Source organism: Aspergillus pseudodeflectus, assembly GCF_044049435.1.
Source record: "Aspergillus pseudodeflectus strain CBS 756.74 chromosome Unknown BJX68scaffold_36, whole genome shotgun sequence".
Lineage (NCBI taxonomy): Eukaryota > Fungi > Ascomycota > Eurotiomycetes > Eurotiales > Aspergillaceae > Aspergillus > Aspergillus pseudodeflectus.
This window is the reverse complement of record NW_027263812.1, coordinates 146,646-166,636: the sequence shown is the minus strand read 5'-3', so window position 1 is coordinate 166,636 and position 19,991 is coordinate 146,646. Positions and strand designations below refer to the sequence as shown.

At 50.3% G+C, this 19,991-nt stretch overlaps 6 protein-coding genes across 6 annotated transcripts; 4 read left to right on the top strand and 2 right to left on the bottom strand.

Moving 5' to 3' along the window:
- Window positions 1-24: 24 nt before the first annotated feature.
- Window positions 25-1,095, bottom strand: BJX68DRAFT_256760 (amidohydrolase family protein; the record flags this gene model as incomplete). The annotated part of the gene is made up of 4 exons (XM_071043227.1): window positions 25-354; window positions 387-578; window positions 623-889; window positions 994-1,095. 4 exons carry the CDS (start codon window positions 1,093-1,095, stop codon window positions 25-27), a joined length of 891 nt encoding a protein of 296 aa, XP_070896714.1.
- Window positions 1,096-2,708: 1,613 nt separating this feature from the next.
- BJX68DRAFT_277305 (glycoside hydrolase family 2 protein) lies at window positions 2,709-5,510 on the top strand. Its single transcript, XM_071048301.1, has 4 exons — window positions 2,709-3,824; window positions 3,875-4,308; window positions 4,357-4,592; window positions 4,651-5,510. Exons 1-4 carry the CDS (start codon window positions 2,728-2,730, stop codon window positions 5,458-5,460), a joined length of 2,577 nt encoding a protein of 858 aa, XP_070896713.1. The 5' UTR covers window positions 2,709-2,727; the 3' UTR covers window positions 5,461-5,510.
- Window positions 5,511-8,569: 3,059 nt separating this feature from the next.
- On the top strand, window positions 8,570-9,469 carry BJX68DRAFT_269105 (uncharacterized protein; the record flags this gene model as incomplete). Its single annotated transcript, XM_071046258.1, has 1 exon — window positions 8,570-9,469. The coding sequence occupies one exon, from the start codon at window positions 8,570-8,572 to the stop codon at window positions 9,467-9,469; it is 900 nt and encodes a 299-aa protein (XP_070896712.1).
- A 630-nt stretch (window positions 9,470-10,099) lies between these two features.
- BJX68DRAFT_269104 (uncharacterized protein) lies at window positions 10,100-10,462 on the top strand (the record flags this gene model as incomplete). The annotated part of the gene is made up of 2 exons (XM_071046257.1): window positions 10,100-10,341; window positions 10,438-10,462. 2 exons carry the CDS (start codon window positions 10,100-10,102, stop codon window positions 10,460-10,462), a joined length of 267 nt encoding a protein of 88 aa, XP_070896711.1.
- Window positions 10,463-13,628: 3,166 nt separating this feature from the next.
- BJX68DRAFT_269102 (BRCT domain protein) lies at window positions 13,629-16,405 on the top strand (the record flags this gene model as incomplete). The annotated part of the gene is made up of 7 exons (XM_071046256.1): window positions 13,629-13,650; window positions 13,703-13,768; window positions 13,839-14,105; window positions 14,159-14,778; window positions 14,827-15,103; window positions 15,155-15,235; window positions 15,288-16,405. 7 exons carry the CDS (start codon window positions 13,629-13,631, stop codon window positions 16,403-16,405), a joined length of 2,451 nt encoding a protein of 816 aa, XP_070896710.1.
- A 3,196-nt stretch (window positions 16,406-19,601) lies between these two features.
- On the bottom strand, window positions 19,602-19,839 carry BJX68DRAFT_241940 (uncharacterized protein). The gene has a single exon (XM_071040911.1). It carries the CDS (start codon window positions 19,767-19,769, stop codon window positions 19,611-19,613), a length of 159 nt encoding a protein of 52 aa, XP_070896709.1. The 5' UTR covers window positions 19,770-19,839; the 3' UTR covers window positions 19,602-19,610.
- Window positions 19,840-19,991: the final 152 nt, after the last annotated feature.

Sequence of the window (19,991 nt, the reverse complement as noted above, 5' to 3'; positions counted from 1 at the left end):
CCACCATGCAGTAGTGTCCCCAACCTATCTCCCCTCCTTCCAGACCCGATCAAGGATGCGCTTCGCAATTCCAGCGAATATGTCCTCTACGTCACTTGGGTCCGGAAACGCCTCGTCCATATGCTCATTAATCGTCTCCGCAAGCACCACAATACCCGGGCCCGGTGTATACGGATAATCACTACCATAAACAATACTCCTCGCACCAACATAGCGCAATAGTCCGTAGATCTGATCGGGGAACACAAACCCCGCAAGATCGAAATAGAAGCTGCGGGCAAACGCTACCTTGACGCTGTCGGAGTTGATCTGCAGCGGGAGACGCAGGATCGATGACGCGAACTGCGTGAAGCGCTCGATTGTTGTTGGGAGATAATGTATGTGACGTGGGGGAACACGTCGACTGTTCCTGAGAGGAAGAGCTTTGTCACTGCGCGCGCGCCCTCGAAGAGGAACTCGAACATCGGGTTTGGATAGAACTCGGCTAGCGGCGATGCGGGCTGTGGGTTGTTACCGTGCGCGCCGCGGATGCAGGGACTAGTCGGACGGACGAAGATGGTCACATTTCGGCGGTCCAGCTCTTGAAAGAGCGGGCTCAGGGATTCATCGCCGAGGTAGAAACGCCATGAGCATTCGTGAAGACAGCTACGCCGTCGGCATCAAGGTGATCGAGTGCATATGCGAGTTCGACGAGACTCACCTCGACGTCCGGGAGGGGGAGGGCTGCCCAGAATCCAAATTCCTCGGGGCGTCGGCCCTTGAGGTCTGCTGCGAACTCGTTGCACTGTCGGGACAGGCGCCGGGCGTGCGTGTTGTTTCCGGGTGTGAGGTGTGTGCCGGGCGAGGTGATGCTGAGGATTGACTTTGTGATGTTTGCTTGGGACATGAACTCGAGATGGGCTTCTTCAGCCCAGGCCGGGCGATGGAGAACGTACGTGAGTCAAGGAGGATGCAGTGCAGTGGCCTGTAGAGGGAAAGACAAGTGGAGCTTACTGAGATTCCAGGTATCCCATCTGGCTCGCCATAACCTGCCAATATCGACTCTTCTCTCCAAAATGGAGGGACATAGTGGGAATGGAGATCAACCTTGCCCATGCTCGTTCGTCTCAAGCCCTCAGAAGAGCATGATGAATGGTCACCACCATGGCTAGCACAGAAGCAATGCTCGTCCAGGAAGCCATTTTTGCGCGGACAAGTTCTGAATGGATGGGGTTATTGGTGGTGATGCCTTGGCTCAAGGTCCCCCTGAAAAAACATTTCCCACCGGCTGAGGGTGTCTTGATATAGATTCCCCATTTCACCGGCGGAGGGCGGCTCCTAAACTCGTCTGACGATGTTGATACGATGTTTCTCAGGCTACCAGGAGTATATCACAGCCTTCAGCTCAATTTATTACAGCGTAACTTCATATATTTTGATTTCTCCGCGTCATCCTACCAGTATGGAGTAATCGTAAGGTCGGACTATAATGGATCATACAAATCATTCTAGAATTCATGAGCTCTTAATAGCTCGCCAGCAGGGGTAATACCGTGTACTTCCGGATAGCCTATACTTTGCGATAGCCTATGCTCAGGAACAGCCTATACTGGATAAACTAAATAGCTTTTCAATATCTCGCTAAAAGCGACATCTCAATTCCACATATATGTATGATCATGTTCTAGAGCAGATTCAACCCTAATACCGACTGGCACTCAAAGATAGCCCTAAGTCGGGCACACCAGCATGGTGTCCTCTATGCACTCATCTTCTCCTCCATAAGCATCGCTCTCAGATCACACGGCTGGTTTGCCTAGAGCATTATTCACGCTCTCATCTGCATCTGAGCGTTTACCTTCGGCGGGGTTTATCAAGTCCAGAATCTGGCTGGCATCTGCGGGATGCAACTGGGACAGTTTCCAGCTGCGCAGCTACGGCTAGCTGAGACAGCCATGACCTCCCTCTACGAGGTGCTGGCGTTTGCAGCGCACCTCTGGACGCCTTATGAAGAATCGCTTGGATTTTTTTCTATGGATAGGAGGAAACAGCGAGCGGAGATGAAAAGCGCGAGGCTGTGGGCCACGTGATCTTTTATTTGTCGCTGACACCTCAGGCAAACATACCAACACCCAAGTACACCATGGGACTCAACGTCCACTCCACCAACACTCCCATGGGATGATTAAACCATCTTTTGCTTCTTTCCCTTTTCAATATACTCAGTAGCGCCTTCCTCTTACGGCCGCCGATCGTACCTTCCTCATAACTCTTTTGTATCCGGTACCGCAGAAATGGAAAGAACGACCGTTAGTCGGAGATAGCGGAGACACGGTACCCATAACACCTTCACTAACACGCAAGAGAGGAACCTGACCTAGGCAGAGACAAACAACAGAGACGACATCCAGAACATTCTCCATGGAGTTGGCACTCTTATACTTCATGTTCAGATGCCGACCTTGCCAAGAACGCCATCTCCAACTCTTTTGCGGGGATCGGGGAGACTCCCCGTGGCGCATCTGGAACTCCGCGTCGGACATGGACTTACTCCAATAATCCGATTTGATGACGTGGGACAGCTGTGTAACTACCGGCGCTATTGTGCGTGTATCCAGTGTGGGGTGAGGGGCAGCTCACTAGATCAGAGTCCACGGTTGAAGGCCACAAGATCCTTGCAAGTGATCGCAAGTTCTTCATTCTCTGTCTTTTCAACGTCTTTTGTTAAGTCGCTAGACGTCGGTACTCATGATGCCCGAAATACTCAATTCCAAACTGTTAGACCACGGCTGGACGTTCAAAGATGCAAGCGACGACAAACCAGAATCATGGCTGCCCGTGTCCAAAGTCCCCTCAGTCGTCCACCTCGACCTCCTCGCCAACGGCCTCATTCCGGATCCGTTCGTCGGCCTCAATGAGCAGAAAGTCGAATGGGTCAGCTATCGAGATTGGGTCTATCGCACGACGTTTGCGACACCTTCGAGCCATTCCCTGGATACGCGGCACAGCCTTGTCTTTGAGGGCCTGGATACCTTTGCGTTGGTGAGGCTGAATGGCAGTGTGATTCTCCAATCTGATAACATGTTTATTCCGCACCGAGTTGATATCACGGATGCGGTATCAAGCGATCCGAACGAATCGAACGTTTTGGAGATCGTCTTCGATTCACCCGTTCGCCGCGGCCGGGAAGTTGTCAAGAGCCATCCCGAGCATCGGTATATTGTGCATCAGACAGAAGTCGGCCGTCTGGGCGCGCGGAAAGCGGCATATCACTGGGGCTGGGATTGGGGTCCGATTCTGGTGACGTCGGGTCCGTGGAGACCTGTTCGACTGGAGACATACGTGGATAGGATTGATGATTTGTGGATGCAGAGCACTGTTGCAGAGGACCTTTTATCCTGCTCGGGGACACTTCATGTGCGGACCGAGTATCGCGGGGCTGAAAGGGTGCGATTTGAGTTGCTAGACAAAGAGACTGTCGTCTTTGAGGCAGATGTCGATGTGAATCCCAATGGGACAGCGGAAGCCAGATTTGAGCTTGATAATCCTGCTTTGTGGTATCCTCATGCATACGGAGAGCAGAGGAGGTATGAGTTCGGGGCAAAGCTGTTCAAGGGGCAGACCCTACTGCATAAAGTGTCGAAGAAAGTGGGCTTTCGTCGAGCTGAGTTGGTGCAGGAGAAGGATGAGCATGGCCAGTCGTTCTACTTTCGAATCAACAATGTCGACGTATTTTGCAGCGGATCGAACTGGATACCTGGAGAGAGCTTCTTGCCTCGGCTAACAGACGCTAAGTATCGGGACTGGCTGAAGCTTATGGTTGAGGGCAACCAGAATATGATCCGGTGTGTTCGTCGTGCATCGTTCTCGGTTATAGGTAGTTAACATCTAGCAGCATCTGGGGTGGCGGTGTCTTTGAGCCAGAGATATTCTACGAGACGTGCGACGAACTCGGCATCTTGGTGTGGCAGGATTTCCTCTTTGCCTGCGCCTCTTACCCAACGTACCCCGAGTATCTTGAGTCAGTTGAGCAGGAGGCTCGAGCTAATGTCAGGCTACTCCGTCACCATCCGTCTATCGTTATATACGCCGGCAACAACGAGGACTATCAAATCCAGCAGACATACAACCTGACCTACGACTACGACACCGACAAGGATCCGAAATCATGGTTGAAGTCATCCTTCCCGGCACGCTATATCTACGAGTATCTTCTACCCAAGGTAGTAGAAGAAGAATGCCCTGGGCTCCCTTATCACCCAAGCAGCCCATGGGGAGGTGGCAAGCATACTACCGACCCGACAATTGGAGATATACATCAGTGGGATGGTACGCATTTGTCTTCTCTAATCTTAATGGTTTTGCTAATGTCTATAGTCTGGCACGGAACTATGCAGCCCTACCAGAACCTTGCCTCGATGGGCGGCCGGTTCGTTAGCGAGTTTGGCATGGAAGGGTATCCACATATGCATACAATTGACGCCTTCTTCGATAACCTCGGCGAGAAGTACCTTCAGTCGCTGACAATGGACTTTCGTAATAAAGCTCGAGACCATGAACGTCGACTAGGCTCATACATACTGCAAAATTTTAGAATCAAGCAGGATTTCAAGGTATTCCCAACCATCTTAGAATTGAATATAATCTGCGTGCGGAATCTAACCAGAACAGTCTTACCTTTATCTCTCTCAACTCGCCCAATCCGAGACGATGACCTTTGCCTACCGCAGCTGGCGCCGCGACTGGGGCCAAACGAAGAACCGGCGATGCGGCGGCATCCTCGTCTGGCAGTTGAACGATTGCTGGCCCACGATATCCTGGGCGGTCGTTGACTACTTCCTGATCAAGAAGCCCGCGTTTTACGCCATATCACGAGCCTCTCAGCCCCTAGCCATTGGAGTCTCTCGCACGTATCACGAATGGGTCTCCGGACACGCCCGGCCACCCACCACCTCGCGTTTCGACGTCTGGGTTGCCAGTAGCAGACTGGAAGCTGTATCCGCTAGTATAGAAGTGCGATATATCTCAATCACCACAGGAGAAGACGTCAAACCCCCTTTTATATTTCGCAACGTTGAAATAAACCCCAACGGAACAACGGACATCCTCACTGAACCTCTAAACTACACCGAACCCCCATACACCGCCCCGATCGTCATCTCCGCAACACTGACCGTCAACAATTCAATCATAAGCCGGGACATCGACTGGCCGCAGCCTCTCAAGTACCTCAACTTGAAAGACCGAGGCGTGACCGTGGAATACCTCGCCGAGAAAAGCGCGATTAGCGTTACGGCAGCTAAGCCGACCAAGGGCATTGTCTTTGAAGAGAGGCCTGGCCTTTGGTTCGAGGATAATGGGTTTGATGTTGTGCCGGGGGATAAGATGGTTATTGCTGTTAAGGGCGTTGAGGGTGGTGAGGTGCCACGGTGGACTCATCTGGAGGCTGATAGGGAGGATGATAGGAAGGCTGACAGGTGAGTGGCTGCGGTTAAATGAGTAGTAAACATAATTTTATGTCTTTGGTTTATTTGACTACCTGTAAAGATGCCAGAGACAACGACCAGAGCGCGCCAGACTCGCCATGCGGCTCTCTCCGACTAATTTACTAAATTACACGCCATTCCAGTCCTGGATTTCGCAACAACCGGATAATGCAGCACAACTAACGGGGTTTATCGTTTTCTTTGACACCCTTTTTACGAGACTTGAATGAAGCGAAAGGATATCGATTCCTGGCTCAGCGAGGTTCTGGAACAGAATCCAACCCCTCCCACAACTCCACCAGCCAACATCAACGGTGGCTATCAAACAAAGCGGCAAAAAATATCGCAGAGGGGAAAATCAACTTCCTAGAAACGAAGGATTCAGGATAACGCAACTAGCTCGATCACTGATCTTACTGATCACACAAGATTCGATTCCTTCCATTCAGAACTCATTCGGAACCTCTCAGCAACGAAAAGGGTTTAGACCTCAAATCTGGTGCCAGATTTGAGGTCTAAACCCTTTTCGGGTTCTCAATAAACTGCGCTTGCATGCTACTGGTGCCTCGCTTTCATTAGTGTGATGGTGGCGTTAGTGACTCGACGGAGTACTACCTAAGCAGTCTGACCAGCAATAGTGCGCATGGGCCTATAGATTTTGTAGCCTAGACCCGTAAGAACACACCACCCTATCTATTCTTCCAAGGACGACCAAGTTTGGAAAAAAAACGTTGATTTGGACCGTTTAAATTCAATCATAAAATTGCAACTCGATCTAGGCAGTGCCTTGACTGGTATCGCAGTCTCACGTATCTACGCCAGCGGAATCAAGGCTTCCTATCCGGAAGACCATCGCGCATACTGCCTCGAATTCGACACTAGGGTGGCCTCACTAGCCTCCAAGATACCCAAATCAACGCTCATGATATGTATAAAGATGCCAGCCTTGCGCCCAGTGGCACACCGCAATTTGGCAGCCACCGTTTCAGATCTGTTTGTTCATCATCTCTCACTATTTCCTGCATAGGCAAAGTGGTCGTGCTTTCCTCCTCCGCATACTCCCTCGAATAGGAATGCCGGCAGCTACTCCATGGCAGTGGCATTGAATTGCGGGACCTCGCGTCCCAATTCTTCACCAATCTATGACATCAGTGCCTCATAATTGAATTCAGAGCAGATTTCCAGTTTCTCAACTGTTTCCCAATCCTCGCTGTATGTGAATCTCGAACCTATTCCCACCTCACAGGCCGCGTTAGAGATGATATGATGACATTTGCTTGCAGATACCTAGAGCGTAGCAGCCTGATCGCTCTCCGTATCGCTTTCTACTCAACCCAGCAGAAGCATATCCTCATCGTATTGTATCTGGAGTAGTTTCGTCTCGAGGAGGAGTCGTCGTTTCGCAGGTGTCGGGGTAATGTACAGCCGATTTTGGGCAATGCGCCACAGGCTCCTCCAGCAGGGCCTTTATCTCATTGCTAGTCGATAAGTTTCCTATCCCACCATCTAGATGCTTGTTCCTCAGCTTTTAGCATGAGCTCATGGAGTCGGCAATGAATGGTATCCAACGCCCTCGCTGGTTCATGGCCTTGAAGATATTAGACACTTTGCGATAATGGCAATGGCCAGACTTAACACAAGATATCCCGGCTTGAATACTGCAAACTGTCCATCATAGGTAAACTGCAGCGTCCCCGCCGGCGTACTTTCCGAAATCAATGTTCGCGGCGCATCCTGCAATTCAATAAGATATTGATGGAGGTTATACAGGCAGTTTGCACGTTCGTGGGAGCCTGGTATTACCGAAAGCCCTATGTATGTCTGGCACTGTGGCGGATTTATCGGGCTTGTCTAGTTGTTGCAGGGGAAGGAAAGCACAATCGTCGACGGTTGATCTGGTGCTTGAATAAAGCTGTCATAATAAATTCAAAGCCCAAGTTCTGACCATATCTATAACATCTGTAAGCTTTATGGTAGGGGAAATGGCGGGCGGAAAACCTACTTCTGAAGTAATCCCACGCGCGGCGTACCCTGTCTGGATAATGCAGGTTTCAGTAGTTCTTCCTGGGTCCCTCCATAGTTGCGACTGACCAGATATTGCCCACGTAGAATCTACCAATGTCAGCGACAGCTCTCCCTACACCTCGAAAGAAAAGACCACACGCCTTCCTCACCCCCCTGTGTTTGGGAGAGCTCACCCGGTGCGTCGTGTTCGGTCCCGACATTTTGTTGATTTCGCGATTGTTTCCGGTTTAGGAGGGAAGGGGAGGCTGGTGTTGGGGGTTTCCAGGACATTACTGTAAGGCATTTTGGGAAAAGCAGCAGCACCTGCCTCTGGACTAGCGAGCCAACAGGATCGTAGACTGGTATGATCCCCCATGAAAAGACAACTCGAAACTCAACAGCCCAGGTGATGTGATACGACTATTAGTCGAGTCGTGGGGGCTGAAAATAGTCGGCGACTGCGATTGCGATTGCGCTCTATCGCAACTTTCGAAGGATTCCTCAACCAACATGGATATTCTGTGAAGAACTCCGACCAGTGAACACGAACTTTGGAGGAGGCTTCAGGGGTACCAGGTTGCTTTAAAACGGGCACGAATCCCACTTGGTTTGGGTCATCCATAGCTCCTCAGTATCTTGCTAGATCACCCAGAAGCTTTTGAACCCTCGTATCTAAGAGGTCCTCGGACTAGTCTTTTCTTTGTCGTTTTCAGCTCTATCAAATTTGCACCGAATATCTGTCCCTGCGATGGATCGGGCGCACAGGGCGACCGTTCCTCAACGATTGCATTATTCCAAGTGCATCCGGTGTCGACATGACAAAAAGAAGGTGCAGACCCTGATTTCTTGGCCACATACCTTGATCTTTCTTTCTTTTGAGACTTGATTCTGGAAGGGTGTCATGTAGTTGACGGAAATTATTGCAGTGTCTCCCTATCAATCGCACTTGGCCTCGCCAAAAATGCGATCGCTGTGCCAAGTACCATTACACTTGCTCACCGAGTATAACGGCAAATCAAGAGAGAAATTCACATCAGAACCCCCAAACCGGTGGTGCCTTGGTACCAGTTCCGTCAAATCCAGGTCAAATTGAAGCCCTAATGGGACTCAATGGAGCTCCATCATCGTCCGAAATACGACCAGGAAAGCAGAACGATGGGTCTTTCATCAAGCCCAAGTGTGCAGTCTATTTTCACAGCCTGATGAAAGCCAACTGGACGTGCTTCGGCAGTCATGAATCGATATCAGATGCACCGAACCCGAACGACATAGGAAGCATGTTTAGGTGGGTTTACACTTATGAAGCTAGGCAACTCTATCACGCGTTGAGTATACGCCTTGCCGCAGTTGAGATTGGGGCACAATACACCAATTTATTCCAAAAGGCCATATCAGATGGCATGGACGAACCAAATTCGCGACAATTTGCGTCTCGAAAAATGATCCTTGAGATTGGACAGGGGACTAGAACCCCAGGAAGTCAGCATCAAGTTCAAGATGAGGACGACTTGATTCGGAACATTGACAAGACAATCTGCGTCGCACTTAGGTGGAAACATCTTGTTGAGACAATTGGTGTTCCCGAAGTTGTCCTGATTCGGTGGAAAGGTGGAGGCGAAATCGAGGACGATATGCCTGTCCCTGACATCGACTCAGTCAGCAATGAAGAGTATGATTATCTACTCCCAAAGCTTCCGGACCCGGCGTTGGGACTCAAAGAGACTTGCTTGAAACTGAGTGGGGTGGTCGGTATGATTCAGCGCTGGAAAGATCTGAGAGAACCGGATCTCAGAACATTCCTAGCTCAAGAGATCAAACGACGAGTCAAAGACGTCCTGGGCGGCCCTGAGCCTCTGAATGCGTCTGAGGAGGAGGAGGAAGAAGAAGAAGAAGAAGATGATGATGATGATGAAAGCATGCCAGACGCTGAGATCAACCGGGATGCAGACCTGGGCAGCTTTGACGGTTGGAAGGGTGCTATTGACTTCTCTCAAATCTAGGGTTCAGACCAAGATAGAATGTCTCATAATATTTCCCAATCATTGGCTTGCAGAAGCATTCCAGAATATATGGATAAATGGGACCAGCGCCATCACCTTTTGCAACCAGTTTCAATCCATGTTTGCTAGTTGTTTTCACTTCTCAGGATTGCGGGGTTTGTCTCTTTCTCCCTGTTTACAGGCCTCTGAAGCATTTCTATAATAGCTACAAATTCTTCTTCTTCCTATCTTTCTCTTTTCCGTTCTCTTCCCCTTTTTCTAAATTAACGACTTTCTGTAATCGCCGACGGCATCGCCAGTAGTATTTGGTACTAGCCCTAAGTCACCACCCAGATCCGAACATTTCCACCTAGTCCCTCGATTTATCCATGCTTGAAAAAGGCCTATTAAATCAACAGGGCATTCACCCGTTCCAGGGTTCCCTGCGTTAATATGACATCCATCGACTTTCCACGTCGCCATGATGCAATCCCGCGCTCACTCCCGACCCATATAAACAGGCCACCCCAGACTCCTAACCCTCAAATAAATCAATTTATATCGAACAAACTGATTGAGACAATCTCCGTTCCTCCCCTCTATCTAAGAACCAGCCTTCCCATCTGATACAATCTCATCTCAACCGCAAAGATGCCAAAAGGTCCCAGCACCCCACCCCCGCCGCACCCCAAGAAAGTGCATGGGTTCGTCGACGACGACGCGCCACTAGACGACTACGAGAACGCCGTGGCAGATCGCGAGAGCCAGGATATCCACCGGCTCGCGGACGAGCCGAATGTTGCTGCCGCACGCAGGGCGAATAAGCCCGAGGTGCCGAATTCCACGAAGACGGGGAAGCATAAGGGGACGACGGGGTCGAAGTATAGGTCACAGTGAGCGAGTCCGAGCCCGAGCCTCCTCGTTCTCTTATTTTTGTTTCGTGATGAGGGTTTGATGATTCGGGGTTCTAAAGGGTTTTGTTGGTGTAGGGCTCATTTCTTCTTGGGGGTGTGAGTGGGAGTGTGGTTTAGTGTTTTATGGAACGAGCGCTTGGGTTTGTAAAATGGCAGAATATAGTACGTATTTGTATTGTATAAATCAACATTTGACTCGATTGTACGCCTGCTGTGAGCTTATCTGTTGGTACTCTGTCTAGGTATACTCCGTAAATAACCGCAATTGTAGCCGCCGCTCTGTGGATATCAATGATGTGCAAGTAGAAGAACGCGGTCAGCCAGCATAATAGAAGCGACATGAAGAAAAAACAGCAAGTGGAAAGTCGAAACACTTCTATGTGTCTACCGAAATTCGGATGCTTCGGCAATCAGATCGTCGAGATAATCCTGGTCGAAATCCTCATTGCTACCACCTGTGGCCGATGGCTGTGACCTGGCTTGTTTCGATTTGATCAACTCGCTTGCGTCGACTAGGTTCTTGTAAAAGTCGATGACTTTTGGGTGCACCATGACCTTGCGCGGATCGAATCGTAAAACCTGAAGGCCATCTTTCGATGTAGCTCGACTGAGAGCAACGTAGGCCTGTCCCTTCTCAAAGACTTTGCCAAGATCTACCTTGACCCGTTGTAGTGTCTGACCCTGGGCCTTGTGAATGGAGAGAGCCCATGCGAGGATCAACGGAACCTGTTGTCGCTGGGCCTGGACTTCGCCGCTTGGAAGCTCGATCTTCCAAGTTTCCGGCTGGCAGAGGAGGTGCCGTTCTGACCCATCCGGCTGAATGAAACATACCAGGGGCCATTTCCTGGTGGCCGTAACACCACCAGCACCTTCCTTGTGCGCCATTCCCTTCAGCTTCTTCCGCGCACGGGCAGCAGCTAACTCCTCATCATCCACATCATATTTGCCACCAGTAAAGTCACCTTCGTTTTCAATGTACATGTCGAATGTTGATTCATCCATAAAAGCGACAACTCGACCGATCGAGCCATTTACCAAAGACTCCTCCATATTTTTGATGAGCATGACTTGGGATCCCTTCTTGAGGTGTATTACAGGAGGGGCCATGCAGTTTGAGAGTAGTTTTTCACGGAACTGCGGCTCTTTAATAGTTCCAGAGTCGACCGCAGTAAACGTCATCGTCTCACCAGATAGTCGTCCCATTCTAGCTGCATTTGCGTTGTCTACCTCATTGCGCGTGGGGAATCTGCACGAGAGATCTCAGGGTTAGCGTTCATATCATATCAGAGGCCAGTCAGAATACATACAGTTCGGTAGCTTCAAGCGAGTCGTGGAAGTCCAATGGACGAGAAAGCTGCATGAAGGCTTGCGTTGTTTGAGGACTAAGCTTCCCAAGTCGCATTTCATTCAACATTCCCGCGAATTCGGGATCGCGTTGACGAAAGACGTGCGTAAGGAGAATTGTGTGTTGTATCGAGGTATTCCAGCTGCCTGCTGCGAATGAAAACTTTGCCTCGCGGTTATGGCCTTCAGGCACTGGGGGTAACTGGAAGAAGTCGCCAGTGACGACGAGCTGGATTCCTCCAAAAGGTCGACCATTGTTTCGTATTGACCGAGCAATCTCTTCGAGCTTGTCGAATAGGTCCCCATCAACCATAGACACTTCATCGATAATCAACACTTTTGTCCGCAACCAGCGGTTCCTCGCCTTCTGGTTCTTCTTGATCTGCTAATTGTCAGCCCAAGGTGATCAAAATCAATGGTCGATCGGTATGAACGAACCTTTTTCACAAGCTCTTGCACAGGCTCTTTGCCCAGGCCAATGCCTGCAAAACTGTGCAGAGTAACACCTTCAATGTTACACGCAGCAAGCCCAGTAGATGCTGTCACTGCAATTCGATCTGGCTCCTTTCGAAACTTGTTCCGAAGCTGTTTAATGATCTCCCTCATAAGAACAGATTTACCTGTTCCTGCTGATCCTGTGAAAAAAATACTCTTCTTTTGCTCAACAACAGCTTTCAAAACATGTCGCTGTTCATCACTGAGGAATATGGGAGCGACCTGAGGGCGGGCGGCATGCTCCATGGAACCGGCTGTTTTCTGAGATTGTTTCTTCGACTGTCGGCGAAGCTCTTTCTGCTCCTCCTTAATCGCACTAGCTGTTTTGTTCCACGGGGCAGTTGAGGCTGGACGCGCGGGTGTCTTCGGCTTCGGAGTCGGTTCGTCGTCTATAACAATAACATTTTCTTTTTCTTGTTTCTGCCACGGTACAGTGCGAGGGGCAGTCGGCTTCTGGAAGTGAGAAGGAGGGGAGGAGGACCAAGGTAACTGTATGCTGCTCGTCGGCGCTGGGGGATCATCGGCTGGAATGGGTGGTAAGTCTGGATATTTTATGTCGGACTTGTAGGTTGAGGTTATGGACGGTAGCGAATTCTCTGGCTGAGATAGGACAAGAGTGGTCTTTGCAGACTCGAATGACGACTGCTCGGTACAGCTGTTCTCGATTCTGGTCGAAGGAATGAAAGGGTCTGGCGAAGAAAAGTCCAAATCGTCATCATCATCAAAGTCGTTCTCATCAAAGTAAACAGCGGCGTTGTGCAGCGATCCTAACGCGGATTTGCTCGAGGTCGTCATCTCGATTTTCCGTTTGACACCAAGAGATTGTGTGGGAGGAGGAATTTTTGTTGCGGTGACATTTCCACGAGCGCCTAGAAGTGTCGACTGGAGGGGCCTCGGATTCGCAGTCGAGTGGTCCTTAACTGCCTTTTTAAACATCGTCTTGGAGGGTTCGGCGGCTAGCTGTGGCCGAGAAGACGCGTATCGAGAGGCAATTTGCGGGTTCAGAGCTGGACCATTTGAGAGGAATTGGCGAGCAGCAGCTGGTCTCCAGGCTCTAGCTGTTGATGTGTACATAAACAAGAAAAGAAATGAGGGGTTTGGCAAACGAGCGAGAAGATTGGACTTGCCAGAGGATCCGCGACCCAAAATCGCGTCTCCAGAGATACCGAACGCGCTTCCTATCGCACGTGACCGCGCGATAAGGGCTCTTTTCCGCTGCGCTGCGTCGTGGGGAAGCAAAACAACGCCCTTCAACTGGGTCAATTCGCGCTCTATTGCAAAGAGAGGCTGCAACTTTCTATATTTCCTTTTTGCAGACTCTGTGTAATGCTTAGAGTACACTTGCGGTCCTGCGGAACTGAACAAACACAGCGGCCTTCTCCGCAACAGAACCTCCGATAAGCCCGCGGCATTGTCAATCATGAAGCATGGCAGGGACAGGTGCCTCGAGTTAGTCGATTACTTGTCCTCATCCTAGTATGCACTACTAACTCCTTTGCAGACAAAGAGCGCCCTCTTGCGGGGGTGGTCTTGTGCTTCACGTCCATTGCTGCGGAGGAGCGGGCAAGTTTTCGTCCTTTGTTGCGCAATGCTTTTAGAGACCGGCTTTACTAACCTTATGGTATAGACTGAGATAGTTGCCGTCGCAAGCCAAATGGGCGCGGAGCATAGTTACGACCTCACATCCACCGTCACCCATCTAATCGTCGGCGAGATCAACACCCCAAAGTACAAATTTGTTGCACGCGAGAGGTCCGACGTGGTGGTTCTCAGACCGGAATGGGTAGAGGCTGTTCGCCAGTCTTGGATCAAGGGTGGCGACACCGATATTCATGCTTTAGAGGAACATTATAGGTTCCCGACCTTTTCTGGGTTGTCCATATCGATTACAGGCTTTGAAGATAGTAGGTGCTGTCACATTGTCGACTCCTCGTGCGCATACTGATAACCCGTATAGTGGGATTACGAAACTACCTTCGCACCAATGCCGAGCTCAACGGCGCGGAATTTCGACGGGATCTCACCAAAACAGTCACACACCTTGTCGCGCTGAGTGCAGAAGGCGACAAGTACAAGTTCGCAACACAATGGGATGTCAAGGTCGTCACGCTCAAATGGTTTACCGACAGTATCAAACGTGGAATGATCCTGGAAGAGGAACTGTACCACCCGCTTTTACCGCCGGAAAAGCAAGGTGCTGGCGCCTGGAATCGTTCTGTTTCCGTAGTCAGAACAAGGCCAGCGGAGGCCGAAAACTCCTCAAATCCTCGACCGCGAAAACTACGGAGAATCGCGAGTACTAAACTTGGTGACCAGAACGAGAATATCTGGGGGGACATAGTCGGCATTGGGTTTGAGACTACAGCACCAAAGCCGTCGAGGGAAGAGAGACAAGCATCTTTCGAGAAAAGGTCAAAGGACGTCAGTGTGCTCCAGGTCGCCAGGTCATTTGCGAGCCAGACCGCATTTGGCGCTCCTTCTCAGCCTCGAGAGAGAACTGTAGAACCGGTAGTCAGTCATCGAAAAGGTTTCTTGGATGGTTGCTTCTTTCTGATACACGGCTTTTCCTCCAAACAGGTGTGCCCTGATCTTCCCACACTTCACGCTGTTTCTAACTTTTACCAGACCACCGTTTTACGAGACCACCTTTTGTTCAATGGGGCACAATTAGTAAATTCCTTGAGCGAATTCTCACGACCAGATATACCAAAAACAGGCGATGGCCTCTACATCATTGTCCCATACAAGACCCCTCGATCTCAGGCCCCTTCAACAGAAGATCTAGCGTTTGAGTGCGATATCGTGACCGACATGTGGTTAGAGAGATGCCTTGACGCAAAAACCTTGGTGTCTCCTGAATCCCATCTGGCAAATACCCCAATTCCCTCCTTTCCTATCAAAGGTAAGTCGCCCATCCTTCCAACTCGGCCAATATTCTAAATCAAATAACTAGGACTTTCCGGAATGAAGATATGTTCCACGGGGTTCTCACGAATCGACTTGTTACATCTATCAAAGCTTGTCACTCTAGTTGGTAAGAGTCAGCTCTATCAATTTTTTGCGGTATCAAAACGGTAACCTTTCAGGCGCAACGTATAATGAATACCTAACCCCAACGGCATCCGTCCTCATATGCAACAATTCAGCCTCTCTCAACCACGACAAGCTCCGCCATACTTATGAATGGGGCGTCCCAACAGTCACGGCCGACTGGCTATGGGCTTCGATCCGGAACGAAGAGAAACAATCCTTCGATCCATATCTTATCCGCAAACAATTGACACAGAGCGGTAGAGATCTCGAGGTGCGAGCTGGTTCTCGCCCCGAGTCCAGACGGCCCTCGCAACATACTGGTACCAAGGATAACACGCAACTGCAATCTATCAAGGTTCCTAGTCAATTAAGCTCATCAGATACCCACTCTACACACAAACAAGAGTCAAAACAATCCATCGCAGAAAGCCCTCAAAAAGCACCTAAACAGAAATTTCCTCCCCCAGAACCATCTCGAAAATCTACATCACCCACAAAACCACCACCCCGCGATCCCGCAGCAACAACAACGAAATCCCCATCTCCATCCACAAAGCGCAAAACCCTCCACCAAGCACAAACCGCACCCACCGCATCCTCCACAAAATCCGCCCTCGACTCCGCGGTCAACGGCCTCCTAAAACAAGCCCGCGCCACAATATCCCACTCCGCATCAGACCCAGCCGGCGATTCACACTCACACGACCGGATTCGCTCCCGACGACCGAGGCCACTTCTCGGCCGCGCGCAATCGAACTCCTCTGCTCGCACAGCCGAACAGCAAAAGAGTTTTTCTCGCGCGAGTTCAATCGATACACTCAACGACGACGGCTGCGGCAGCGTAGTCGAGAGTCTCCATACAGACGGGGGGATTCCCTCGCTAGCAAACAGCGGGCGCTACGAGTTCGAGTATCCGGAGGGTGATCGGGATGCAGGGATCGAGGCAGAGACGGAGACGCCGCCGATGACGCAGCTTGATTACGAGGATGCGGATGCGGTTGCTATGAGGGAGAAGTTCCTGAGACATGCGGGGAAGATCGTTGAGAAGCCGGCGACGAGGCAGTCAGCTGTTATTGGGGAGGTTAGGGATCTAGAGGAAGGTGGGTGGGGGACTGGGCGGAGGACGAGGAATGCGAATAAGGTTATTGATCTTGATGATGATGATTTCTGACTGTTATTTTGGTGGATTTATTCGGATCATCTATTTCCTTGTCTCACGGCCTTGTTCTGCTTAGTGCATCATGGGTGGCGTTTAGATCTCTAATTTTTTTTTATAGATCGGAGCATGGGGAGTGCTAAGTAATGAGAGATTCAGTCCCTGTTTTCCGTAACCCGGTCCTGATTGACACATGACTATATCTTACGTATATCAAGGAGTTTAGTGAAAACGCATGCCAGCGTTTGCGAGTATATATTTCTTGTATGCACCTGGCTTGCAGATATTTCAGAATGAGCAGCCATCGTCAAAATGGAATCAAACCATGCCCCTTCAGGCTAATGCGTTCATTCTGGAAACAATGTCTACTCAGATTCCTCTAGGAGAACAACACCAACCTCCCGCGCCCGCCTGAGAACATCTTCGTCGCTGTTCGCTCGTGCTAGAACCTCGGACATACGTGGCTCCCAAAGTCCTCAAAGAAATCGATCATGCCGACTTCAAGTTCGTCATTTTAAATCTCGTTGAACTCCACGACTATGTCTTCCAGCTGATCAATCAATTCCGCTTCTTCCTCTCGAATCTCCTGGGCTTCTTCGACTTCAATTGGTTCTCCGGGATTCACATGACAGGTATGCGTCAATTTCATACCCTCGAATGTCAGATAACGAAAAGTGGTGGAAACGAACGCTCGGTTGGGACGCTCTAGGAATCTTTCGCTGAGGGAGTCTTGAAGCATCAAGACAATCCAGCCCCATGTATGCCGTAAGGGATAGCTGTATGGGTATGGGCAAAGGCTTTTCAACAGTTGGGAAGCAGCGGAGCATCCGTTATTCGAACATGCGCATGAGCAGTTGTCGATCGCTCTATCTGAGAGAATGGTCCGGAGTAAACGTGCGCTATCGACTTGTAGTGACTGGATCATAAGTTTCAGCTCAAGATAGAACGGTTTGACCCTTTCAATATCTGAGACACAGTTCAGCCAGATTAGCTGACCTCCGAGGTTATTTGCGAAGGTAAATATGACAGGGCACCCTGTTACCGGTTGCCGATGAAGGTCCGCCCCTTTGCCTATCATCCAGCAGGCGAGATCCAGGAACTCCCCTAGCGTATCTGCACAGCCTACGCTCGCAAGTGGGCTCCAACCAGATAGAGCGCGCTGGTTTAGATCCGTGAATCCGGCTGCGTATAGAAGGTCGGCGGTAGTTGTTCCCCCATATGGAACGGCAGCATATAGAGAGCCCCGATCTGCATGCAAGCGTGGTTCGAAGTTGATATTATGCCGTTCTAGCGCTTCCTGGGCGTCAAAAAGCTTTGGTGTCTAGAAGGCCATCCACTGGTAATGCAAGGGAACGAACAGCATTGACAGGCAGCTGTTGGAGAGCCAGTTCTTGAAGTTGGCGGCGACGGGTGGAAAGTTCATAGATCACCGTTTCCAGGACTTTCCTGTCCCCGCATCTAGCAGCAGCCTCCAGGTGCTTGCTTGCTATCTTATCCATGTAATCAAGTATCAGTAAGGCAGATTCGAGTTCTCGATACTGGCATGCGCATATAAAGCAGTCGCCAACTGCCTCAGATGGCCTAGGCAATGTGGATCTTAGTAAGAGCGAGATTCCAGGGACCCAACCCAGGGATCTTATTAGAAACGCGCCGAAAGTAGATACGTTGGGGTCTGTGGTAGTAAAGCGATTCTGCTTCAACAGAAGACACGGTCGAAGAGCTTCAGTAGATCTCACTATGATCGCCATCTCGATATTCGGGAGTTCGAAATCTAGAAGGCAGCAATGTTTTTAGTAATGCTTGACTGTTGAGCGGCTGTAGATAGTGAAATTAACCTTCGAAAGGATTATTGATCACAAGCTCTTTCGCAATCTGTGTGGTATTGTAAACCATGTCCCAGTATTCAAAACGCCTTACTTCCGCTGATGAGCCTCCGCTGTTATACCACACGGATGATGTTAAAGCCAAGTCTAATGAGCTCATATAACTTCCTGATGTCAAAAGGTCTAGTAGCAGTTTTGAGCCTATCGACCCTGTCCTATTCTGAAATTTATGGACGTAGAATGATCCCGCCTGTATAAAGCTATCGAACGCAGTTTTGCCTGTACTGTCCGTTCGTTTGCAGGCACACCAGCTTCAATCACGTCAAGCACTAGCCTCCGTATGGACTCGACGGCATCTGGACCAGGCCACCAGCCCCAGTGATTTTGGAACAGGTAATCGGCGATGCACTAGGTAGAAGAACCATCAATCTTGCACACATTTCAGGAAGAAACTAGGGGGCGGGACGGCGGGAACAGAATGCAACATTGTACGGCATGGTCGAACTCAAGAGGGGTACTTACATGTAAAATTGTACTGCCGTCGGCCAGGCGATCAGTGGGAGCGGCCCTCTTCTCGCGAAACAACTTCTGAAGGTCAATCTTGAAAGCATCCAGGTTTTTAGGACCCTTTCTTAACCTGATACTATTCATAGCGCGTATGGCCAACTCGAACGCGGGCGAGTAGCCCTCAACGAGTCCATGGATCTGAACAATGGGGCTAACAGAGAAAGCCCCTGCACCTCTTGTTAGAGTCATCATGACAGATACCGATAATCCCAGCAATCGGTTACAGAATGAATACTTTGCTGCAACACCGACCGTGTGTTTGCCAGGCTCATGGAGTGGGCAGTGAGGCTCGTGGAGGGCAAACACCGATATAGAAGAAGTTGACGAAGTGAAAGGCCTGCGGCTGCAATTACAGTATCTGGAGATCGTATCAATGACACTACCTCTCAGACGCCGTTGTTGTCGTCTCCAACTGCTGTTAATCAGTTCCTGTCGGCTACAAAGATTGCGAAGGGTGCTTGGGTCCAGGACGGGCTGATTGTGTGATTGACGTCGTACTGTCATTTGCTAGTTCTGGTCAGAGAGAACGCAGGAAACAAACCTATTCAGCAACTGAAGCGCCAGACTCAAGTTATCCTGGAGGCCCGACACCGTCTGGCAAAGTGTGACCAGCGTCTCCTCCTTGAACGGGTACGCTGCGCGCCTCGAGCGAAGCCAGTCATGCTTCCGAACAAACGGTGAGCAATCTGTTGACTTACACTTTTCCAACTTTTCTTCTAGCCGTCGACACGCTGTCTGGCACGAGGCTAAGTTGGCTAACACCAGTTTCTTGTACTGGTCTGATGCGAGGCCCAAGTCATCCTCGCCAAGAATAAACCCTTCGAGGATCTTCAGAATATTTGGAGGCCGTCGAGCTTCCCTGTGAAATCCTGTATCTCTTCATCGTAGCTCTTCCACGGTCCGTAGAAGGACATGAATCCCTGGCTGACTGTAAGGCCGAGGGATACGACGCCGACAACACCGGCGCTGATGGAGAACGGGTCAGTCATGGTGTCCTCTGTTGTAGCCAAATGCGGAACCAAGAAACAACGAGATAAAATTCAAGATGAGATCTTTCGCGGGTGTTCTACGAGTTCTCAAGGAGGAAGAGCACGCGGGGTGTTGGGTCTTCCAGCGCATCCCAGCCTTGTCCAGACTTCGCCGCGTTTACTGATTGGTTCCACGTCAGTGAAGCAGTGCTGCTGCAGTGGCTTAGACAGGGGCTGAAGCCC

Excerpts from the sequence above, each read along its gene's own strand:
- BJX68DRAFT_277305 (XM_071048301.1), top strand. The coding sequence starts at position 2,728 with ATGATGCCCGAAATACTCAATTCCAAACTGTTAGACCACGGCTGGACG. Across the intron at positions 3,825-3,874 it reads GGCAACCAGAATATGATCCG|CATCTGGGGTGGCGGTGTCT; the intron begins GTGTGTTCGTCG and ends AACATCTAGCAG. Across the intron at positions 4,593-4,650 it reads GAATCAAGCAGGATTTCAAG|TCTTACCTTTATCTCTCTCA; the intron begins GTATTCCCAACC and ends TAACCAGAACAG.
- BJX68DRAFT_241940 (XM_071040911.1), bottom strand. The coding sequence starts at position 19,769 with ATGACTGACCCGTTCTCCATCAGCGCCGGTGTTGTCGGCGTCGTATCC.